The 10,423-nt window shown below is 34.2% G+C and overlaps 1 protein-coding gene across 1 annotated transcript; it reads right to left on the reverse strand.

Moving 5' to 3' along the window:
• Positions 1–509: 509 nt before the first annotated feature.
• On the reverse strand, positions 510–8,996 carry LOC118644452. The gene is made up of 2 exons (XM_036283041.1): positions 1,937–8,996; positions 510–761 (listed from the first exon to the last, which is right to left on the reverse strand). Exons 1-2 carry the CDS (start codon positions 2,015–2,017, stop codon positions 516–518), a joined length of 327 nt encoding a protein of 108 aa, XP_036138934.1. The 5' UTR covers positions 2,018–8,996; the 3' UTR covers positions 510–515.
• Positions 8,997–10,423: the final 1,427 nt, after the last annotated feature.

A 10,423-nucleotide genomic window follows, 5' to 3' on the forward strand; every position in this document is an offset into this window, starting at 1 on the left:
TACAAATTTGACAGCTGTCAAAATTTAATCGCAGTGATAGCTACTCTCGCAACACGTGCGAAGTACGTGCAGCGAAAGAACCATCAATCAGCATCGCGGAAAAGAGACAACAATCACTTTGAGATTTGGGATTATCGATATAACATGCGTTTTTTTAAAAAGGGAGAAATTAGCACGTAGCACGCGTTTCGTGTGCGCTTGCATCTGCAACTGAACTGTCAAACTACACTTTCGCAACACGAAGTGAGTCAAGCGAGAGAACCAATCAGCATCGCGGCAACAATACCACTCGACCACGAGCGAACTTCTTGGGTTCCCATGGCCTTTTTCATTATGGATGGATGGATGGAATGGATGTATTGTGTGTGTGTGTGTGTGTGTGTGTGTGTGTGTGTGTGTGTGTGTATGTGTGTGTGTTGTGTGGTGGTGAAGGTGGATGGATAGATGGATGAAAAATAAGTAATTATAGTTATAGTACATCTTAACTAATCATTAAAATGTTAACTTTTTTTTTATTACTTATTTATTTTTATACCTGGAGTTGGCATCGGTGTTGTCGTACCGTGTGGTAAATATAATTCAGGACATTTTATAGCACATATGAGATTCATAAAATATGGCATAGTAGATGCAGATGTGCAAAATGAGTGACATATATTATGACGTAGCTCATCAAGAAAAGAGAAGCCAAATCTTTTGGTTCGGAAAGTCTGATCAGTCACGGGTGAAATATAATGTTGCAATCCATCATGCGGCACATTCTAAATAATATATATGTATATTAGTTATCAATCATTATATTTTCTATTCTGTCTCTCTTTCTCTCTCAATTTTAATTTTGAAAAACAACGATATATTTTAAAAAAAATAACATTCTATAATTTATAATCAGATATTTTTTAGACACATGAATTATTTTAAAATGTTATTAATTATACATTAAAATTTATTAGTTAATATGTACATTACAACTTTATTTAAATTTTTTAATTATACATTTGAGTTTAGATATATAAATTAATTAGATATCTAAACTGTTTAAATAATTTGGTAATTATGTAGATACGCATCAAAATTAAGTTTATGCTATGAATAGGTCATATTTTCTTAGCTTCATAATTACATAAATATTTGAGAATACTTTATTACACACACTATAAGAATATATCTATCAACAATATGTTTAATATCGTTTAATATAAGTTTATGTTAAAAAGTAGAATATAAAAATATTGCCTGTCATAAATAATTAGAGTAGAATAAGTTAAAATTCTTTTTAAACTAAATTAAATTAAATTAAAATTAATGGGTTATAAAATTAAGTGTTTAGTTAAAGTTACATGAACAAGAAATCAGTTTAAAATTACGTTAAGTTAAGTTAAGTTTAATTAAAAGTTAATTTTGAAAAACATTATTAAATTAGAAATCGTACTTTTTTAATTCGATTACTCAAAACAATTATAATATAGATCCTCAAATAAATTTGGTTATAATATTTTGTAATAATATTTTATTTGTAAATTAAGTTTATATAAAGTAACAAAGAAATATTATTTTTTTACGTAGAAATGTATGTTTTTCATAATTTTTTTACATACGTAAATTTTAAACTTAGAAAAAAATGAATAAGATCATGTATTTAAAAATAATTAAGTAGTTGAAATTAAATCGTTTAAAATTAACTAACAATAAGGTAAGTTAAAAGTTATTAATTTTTAACTTTATTATTGACTTTTAATTTTTTAATTAGACTTGACTTTGTGAATAATTAATTATTACCGTTAAAAAGTTAAATTTTATTATTTTAATTAATACAATAGAGCTTTAGAGTACAATAAAAACGAATTGTAAAATAATTCTTAAAAAATTATAATTAACAAACACATGTTTATGATTTGTTTTTACATATGTAATAAGCATTAATTAAAAAATGTTACCAAGTTAATATTACCTTTCTTTCTGCCAAGATTGGCTCATATAAAATCAACAGACCAATCCAAATACTTGGATATAACATTTTTCCGTTATATTTTCTGTATTATTTATACTGTAACTGAAGTTTTTTTTTTAATATTATTAGGTATACTTTGATGCACACTTTGCAATCGTTATAATCTTAACTGAATTTTCTTGCTCATTTATATAGACAAGAGAGGTATGTTCTTAAAAATACGAACGTGACGAAGTCGTGTACCTACATATTACTCACTTTACAGATTTTTTTTGCAGATTGCGTATGTTTCTTATCTTGTATATTAGATATTCTGACAATACAATGCAAGCAAATAAGCTTTATCATTTACGGATGTTTTACTTTTAAATATCTTAAATCTTTTGTATACCTTTATATCATGAAATTGAGTGAGAAAAGAACTGATAGAAAATCAAATCTTTTATAATATGACAACGTTGGAGTTTTGATAAAAAATTTAATTAGTATAATTTAATTTCTATAAACTAAAGTTAATTTAAAAAGAATGGTAAGCAAACTTTTTAAACATAAAAAATGAAAAATATGGAGATCATAGAATTAGAAATGATTAACAATAGTTTTCATCAAATAATTTATTTTAGAAACATTTGTATTATGTATAAAATTTTAATACATTTTGTCATAATAAATTTATTGAATATATTAATAGTATTGTTAAATTATTTTTTAATAGTGCTCAAATTTTATCTGATATTTTAATGAAGAATCTAAAAAATAATTTATAATTATATTATAGAGAACGCATTTTATCTAGTGATATTTGCTTTAATCCTTCGACGGACGCAACTAATCAGATGAAGTGCTCTTTTTTAAATTCGATTTTTACGTATAATCTTACATATAATTTTTTAAATAAGCGATTTGCCATTAAATTTGTTGTAATATCTTTTAATATTAATTTTTCTTCATAAAAAACAAGAAATATCAAGATTTAGCTATTTAATCTGTCAGATCAATTGCATTACCCCGTGTTAGTATTTGTATTGCATCTAATGGAGGATTAAAGTTACTGATACAAACATATATATTTTATAATATATTTTTAATTACATACAATATATCTTTTATGTTTTATGAGCTATACACAATACAATAAATAATATTCACAATACTATTTGTACAATAAAACAATGAAATATTAGTAATAATATTTTCGCGATCTTTATCCTGTCGTAAGAAGTCACAACACGTGACTACGAATGCAGATAAGCATATCGTTATAAAAATTAAGAAGGTCAAAACTATTTTTATCTACTATTCTTATTGTTCCAACACGTCGCTGATTAGTTAGATTAACACAAGAAAGGCATAGGTTTATGTTATATTTATCTTTGTAACCCAGTTGTATGCAACCCGTTCTTCGTAGTAGTAAAGTGTGAATTTTTCCGCTTATAATTAAGCGATAAGAAATATAAATTTTATACGAATTAAAATGTATAATCTTTATCATTTAAATGTTTAAATTTAAATAAAAGTATTTTAAAAAGGTTTAAAAAACTTTATTATACGATTAACATTAAAGATATTATTATTCCCTAGTAATAATATAAAAATAAAAGGGAAAAGTACATGTAAAGTAAGTAAATAGATAAGAATAAATAAAGACTAATAAATGTAAATATAGGAGAAATAAATAAATGAGAATGGATAAGAGAGAAAATTAAAGATGACCGTTTTATGTTGTCTTTTTCGACTTGCCGAAAAGATGTCTTACTGACATCTTTTTGCTTTGACAAAAAGATAACTTAAAAATAACTTTTTATCACCTTTTAGTGTTATATGCCGTCTGGGACATTTTTTATAATAAAAATTTAATATATTGCTACGTTATATATATAAATTTATTTAGAGGAAATTTTTTTTCCACAATTTTTTCTAAAAGCAAACATTTTTCTTGGTCCAGAACATATTCGGTTGCTGTGACCTTTCGCGAAGTACGAAACCACGTCACAGTGTGGCCGTAGGAAGGTGCTGCCCGGTATGAAGGTGATAGCTACGACGTGATCACGTTAGCAATGACGCCAGAGAACCCAGAGCGGGTCGATAACAATGAGACCGACAACGACTGCTCGAGAATATTCCTGGCGCCCTGGTCTCTCCATCCAGAGCAGCCAGGTTTTTTGTCGCCAGTTCGTTTTTGCCCGTGCTTTTACTCTTCGTGCACATCTTTTTCGACCGCTCGTCCTCTCTCTCCTCCTCCCTCCAACCGGTCCTCCGTTTCAATTAGTTAATGCCTGGGAATAAAAAGGCTGCTCCGCGATACGACGCATTCTCGTATCATTGCGGAGAAGAAATCAATCCGCTGGATAACGCCTCGTAAAAGCATCCCGAATTTATCTTGCTAATTTGACACAGCATAAAAGAACAAATTTAAACGTATTAATCCTGGCGCCGATAATGCAGGGACTTAACACTCGCATACTGTACCTTTTACCATCGGCTAATCGTTCGATATTAGTTTCCATTTTATTTCCAAGGAACGCAGCACCTTCAAGTAATTTCGAATTATTGCAATATTATATATTCATAAGTTTTTGTTGTTTGCATTTCTCGATAATAATTATTGGATTTATAAACTTTAAAAGAATGTATTTTTAATGATAATCAAAACGATAATATGAATTCAATTTCAGTATTTTATTTCTTCTAATCAGAAAAAAAAGATAATTTCGAATCTCTTCACTAAATATAGGGTGCAAAAACTGAGATGTTTAAATTAGGATTTCCGATACTTGCTACAACTGTTGAATTTCAATTTTTAAGACATTGAAATTATAAGATTCTGATTAGCAGTCCTCGTTTAAAACAATTCAACGCGTTTCACGATAAATCTAGTAACGAAAGTATCGGTACCGTTACGTATCACGGAATTCCAGTTATTTCGCGCTAGCTTCGGTGTTCGAACTATCCTCGAAAAAAAAAAAAAAAAAAAAAAAAAAAAATCAGGAAGCCGTCTTGCTGTGACGGAGATTTGCGCGATTGCCCGGCTAAACATTTTTTATGTGTCGACCGGCGCTTCTAACCGAGCCGGAATTATTCGTGAAAGTAATTGGAGTCTCTTGTTATGAAACTCGTCTCTCAAGAAAGTAATTCAACGATGGTACTTTCGTAATTCTCGGCTGCATCCCTAATTGGGCCTGCATATGCCAATCGATTCCCTCCGTCAGTCAGGCATCTCGCTCGCGCTAAAATCGTGGAAGCGAATAATGCGCAGATAGTCGTCGCGTTCGACGTCTAAGATGAATCTTTCGTCGTTCGTGCGATCGATAGCGCCCGGAAATGCGACCTGCAAAGTCGCGAATCCGAACATCTGCTCGTTCTATAAGTTTCGAATGCTTTTTGATTTCGCAATTTGATCGGATTAAGCTCAGAAATTATTAACGACAGTCGATAATGCATTGTGAAATATGATGTTTTATATTAGTTTACTTAAAATATAATGATATTTAACAAACAAGACATATTAATCAATGCAGTTTTCTATTTTATTTTACAAGACAGAAAATGTTACTATAATTGTGTTAATGAGATATTGCTTTATTCTTCTGATTTAAATTTACATTGTATTTATGTTATAAAAAGAGAACATATTATTATTACAAGTTACAAGTGTACTTATTAAATATTGCATTTATAGTATAATTGAAAAAAATTATTTCAACCTGTCGTATATCGACTCTGTCGATAACAAGCTCGATACATCAATTTAGTTCCAAAGTGAAATTTATATAAATATATGAAAAAATAAATATTAACTTTAGAAAAATAAAGAAAAAAGAAAAATTTATTTATTAATACTTAATTAAATATTTGTTATTATATAATATAAAATGTTAAGCCAGTGATGTCATTAATATTAAATAATATAATTATTTTAACGAAGAGCACTAACGAATCAGCGAAATAACGAGAGAAAAGGAATAAGAATTGCATATGCGCACATAGTGAATATCAATTTAAAGTGGATGTCGATGTCCGAACGAATTGTAAAAATGGCATTATTTATATGAAATTAAAGACAGTTTAATTTTTGAAGATGCTTCTACGTGGTAATTTAATCTGCTCGCTGTCGAAATAGATATCCCAAAAATAACATTCGTAAGCATCATAATGCCGAAACAACACTATCATGTCATTCACTTAGAACTCGCATTACGAATTAACACGTTACGGGCGAATAGAAAGACTTGTCTTGATTATTTGCACTGACGGAATCATGTCGAATCGCGAGACTTAATAAAAAGATTGTGTAGGCCGTCAATGTGATTGAAGGCATCGCCGATGGAAGATTGCGGAGGTGTGCAGTTCCTTGCGGAGGATTCCGCCGACACTCGGCTCCTTGACGTTCCTCCAGGGAGTTTCGGCCTCGCGACGGAGGACGATAGTGACGTAGGGTGCATATCGAAGGGAAGATGAGAATGGGCGAAGGGAAGGAAGCTAGGAAGGGTAAGCGAATAGATGAAGAGAGACTCGATGGAGAGAAACGAAGGAGAGAAAGAGACGTAGAGAGAAAGTGAGAGGGAGACAAAGACTAAGAGAGTGGGAGATGAGGGCGCATTCCCGGTCAGGAACGTGGAAAAGGGCGATCGGGGAGGTTACGGGGTGGTGGCGTGGGTGTGCGGTAGTACTGGTTCCTGCCGAGAGATGGGAGAGGATGGGGAGGGGAATGGAGGAGGGAATGGGCGAGGAGAAGTTCAGAGGGATGGAGAGAGACGAATGACGAGAGGCGAAGGGGTCCTGGGGAGTACGACCGAGAGAGGAAACGAGCACGAGCGAGGTGTACGGAGAACAGAGAGAAGGTGTCTAAAGGGAGGTGCAAGGGAGACGATACGATTGAGGAGGAACAGAATGAACGAGAGACCGGACAATGAGATAGAAGAGAAGCGTAGAGAATGCGAAAACGAGATGGAATGATTCTATGGAAGAATGAAAGAACGAAAGACTCGAAGAGAAAGACTCGTTTCGAGAGGCAAGAAGATGTACGGAGAGCGCACAGAGGGAGAAAGAGGGTTCGAGTTCGGGGTGGCATGTGATGAAGGGAGACATGGTTCGCGTGTACCGTGAAGAAAGAGAGAGAGAGAGAGAGAGAGAGGAGGATGCGAGAGGGGATAAAGCCTGGCGAGGAGAGAAGGAGAGAAGCCAGCGAGAGGAGCGTGAGGAGATGAGGACGGAGGAGAGCGAGGAAGAGATAGACGAGTAAGAGATAGAGTGATGCGTACATAGCGGGGAAAGAGGAGAGGGTTGAAAGCAGAAGCGAGCGAGAGACGCGGCGGGGAATAGAGCAAACCAGAGTCGACTCGGATATGAGGGTGTCGCGCAAGCCGGTCACGCCGAGGTTTCCATGGCAACGACAGGCGATAAATCAACCCGCAACATCCCCGAGTACCGTCAGATAAAACCACATACACATATGTGTATATATACGTGCACATACGCGCGTTCGCGCGCGGACATGCCGACCGGCAACTCCGCGCCCAAAAAGTTTTCCCTTCGGCCGATTTATGCCGCCGTCGCCGCCGCCGCCTCCGCCGCCTCCACCGCCTGCAGCACCGCGAGAGCGCTTTGCCGCCAGGAAATCTTCGTCCCTTTCCCTCCGCCAGGTATCATCCTGCTATCGCTTTCTCTCGCTCTTTCTCATCCCTTCCTCTCATTCTCCTCTCTTACAGTTCTCGTCGTTCTCCAACTCTTTCCTATGCCACGTATATCCTTTTCCATCTCTGCTACTTTTATTTTCTTTCTTTATTTTTCTCTCTTTCTTTCTTTCTCCCCCTCTCGCTTTTGCGCTCTTCTCTAGTTCTCGCCAACCCTCCGCCAGCTATCGCATCGTTATTCCTTTCTCTATGCTCTCTTCGTTGCTCATCACGTATCTCTGTTCGTCTCACATACCGCTTCTGTGGATACCTTCGTATTTCCCACACCAAACGAGTATGGTGAGAATACGGTGAGAAATATGTATACACAGTGTCCAATTCGTCACAGCGAGCGCGCCAATCTTAACATTCTCAATCTTTGATAAATAAACGTTATTTTAAAGTAGCTTACTGCATATCTATTTTCTGTCAGATTAATCTTGAAAATCGTAGCGTCAATGTGACCTACTTTTACGAATTGGAAAATAAATCAAAAGGGTGAGAATAAAAGAGAGACAAAATGCAAATAAAGTAAATTAATTTATGTCATTAATCTAGCTTTTCTTAGAAGTGTTTTACCATGCAAAAATTGCTATCAAGTTTTTATTTATCGGTAAGGATTCCTCTCAAAGGAATGTATAAATTATGAGAAAGAAATGAGCAAAAAAAAAAATTTGATTACCCAAATGTATCTTGATAAAAATGAACTACTTAAATTGCTCATTTAGATTCGCGATAAATCATTAAATCACACGCCATAAAATACTAAAATAATTATCTTAAATACAAATCTTTACAATGCTTTGTTCAATTTCACTTTTGCCTCTATTCAATGCCTTTATTATATCAAAGATGAAATTTTATATTTATCATTGATACAAGAAATTATTTTACACTGTAAAATAAATTTGATCGAAGATAGCGGCGTGCATTTGAAAGATGCGCGCCTCCGGTGCCGCGCATAAGTAGATACATCCTGCATACCGCGTGATGTTTCCCTCGCGGGGAAAGTAAAATGCGTGGGCCGCAAATAAACCCTTGCAAGCCTAATCTCATTTAGCATGCCACTGACGTCACCCGAGGCGCCCCCGTGACGTTGGTCGACTCTCTGTCGGTGACGTATTGCGTCTCTCGGTGAGTGTCCTTGCTAAGAATGGTTGAGGTCGAAGTAATTGAACGTTCCTACGCACTACGTATACGATTTTTATAGACCTGAGATAGGGTAATGAATTTGTTTTGTTCCCCCTTTGAAATAAACACCCTCGATGAAATTAGTTTATTCCTGGAGTCTAATAATGGAGAATTACAATCAAATTAAAATCAAACTATATCTTTATACTGATTATATAAAATAAAAATATTTTAAGTGCACATCTATACTTATTTCAAATTGATAAATTTATTATACAATGAATTGTGATGTTATATAATATTGTTTTTCAATTATAAATAGAAACAGAGAGAGAGAGAGAGAGAGAGAGAGAGAGAGAGAGAGAGATTATATTTGCAATAGTTTTTCAAACATAAATATTATAAATAAAAGTAAAAAATATAATATAAATTAAATAGAAACGATATTTTTAATTACGTTCTATCTTAATATTAGAGATATTCTAACTTATCGACACTTGTCCTTTTGTATGATAATTAAAATGTTCGATTACAGTTCGATATTTCGGATCTCTTAAAGATCCAATTACGCGTGATAATATTCCGACATACTTTTTCCCCGTGTCGGAATGAATATATCCCGGCGCCGTCATATCGCGCCGCTACTATTTTAACGCGGAGTACATCGGATGATCAGCAGAGACACCTGTTGCTCTTTAATTTGACGTAACGCGTATGCGATCATAAGGTCGTTCGACTCTGAAAAATTGCCGGCTCATTACGGATGGGTGCAACGCGTAGCAAGAAATAAGAGCAATAAAGGACACGTAGCGCTTCAAGCATGATAATAATCCCCGCTCCGTCCGTCCGTCCGTCCGTCCGTCCGTCTGTCCGTCCGCTATTTAACCAAATCACGTAGTTCATAGAACGCAAAAGTGCACTCCATCAAAGCGATTCACACCAGGGAATCCGATTAATTTCATCGCGCCGGTAAAAGTGGATAAAGAGCTCCCGTTGATGAATCGCACGTTCGCTCCCCTTCTGGTTCGTAAATGGAGAATCTTATTTGAAGATTCGACCTACTTTCCGCGGCTTGAAGTTGAAGTTACTTCTGAGATTTTCCCGTACATCGTGGACTCTTCTCGCACAAATACAAATACAAATAAAATTTTCGGCAACCGCTATTGTTACCTGAATCTGATTACGTGCGATTTCAATTACTACTTGCTTTATACCATTCCAGTTGTTATCTACTGAAAGTTATGAAAACTTTATGCAGTATCTATAGTCTTATAATTCTTCAATCCCAATAATTTCACGAATCAGTTTTTTCGAACTAAATGGAAAAGTGATTAGAAAAATTATTTTAATCTCTTTTTTTTTTTTTTCGTGTAAACATTTTTGTAATCAAATGTCAAGTTAACAAAGAAAATTTTATCAAAATTAATGAAAGAAAGAAATTTTGTATTACAATTTTAAGTAAGGTTTAATGTACACTTAAAGTAATCATCGTTTAAGTTGTCTGTTCAGATCATGTAGTTAATACAGGATGTTTTTGTGACACCCTGAATATTGCGAATCTCTTCGGCAAGCACGTGAATTCGTGGAACATCCAACGCGATGATTGATGTTATCTCGCGCACGATGAATCCGCGTAGTTTGTTGCACGTAGGCAGCGTTTAACATTTAC

Source organism: Monomorium pharaonis, chromosome 2, assembly GCF_013373865.1.
Source record: "Monomorium pharaonis isolate MP-MQ-018 chromosome 2, ASM1337386v2, whole genome shotgun sequence".
Lineage (NCBI taxonomy): Eukaryota > Metazoa > Arthropoda > Insecta > Hymenoptera > Formicidae > Monomorium > Monomorium pharaonis.

Bases quoted from the DNA above. Each gene is read 5' to 3' on its own strand.
- LOC118644452 (XM_036283041.1), bottom strand. From the start codon at position 2,017: ATGTTATATCCAAGTATTTGGATTGGTCTGTTGATTTTATATGAGCCA. The intron at 762-1,936 runs TAACATTTTTTA...TATATTATTTAG, and splicing joins GAAAGGTAATATTAACTTGG to AATGTGCCGCATGATGGATT.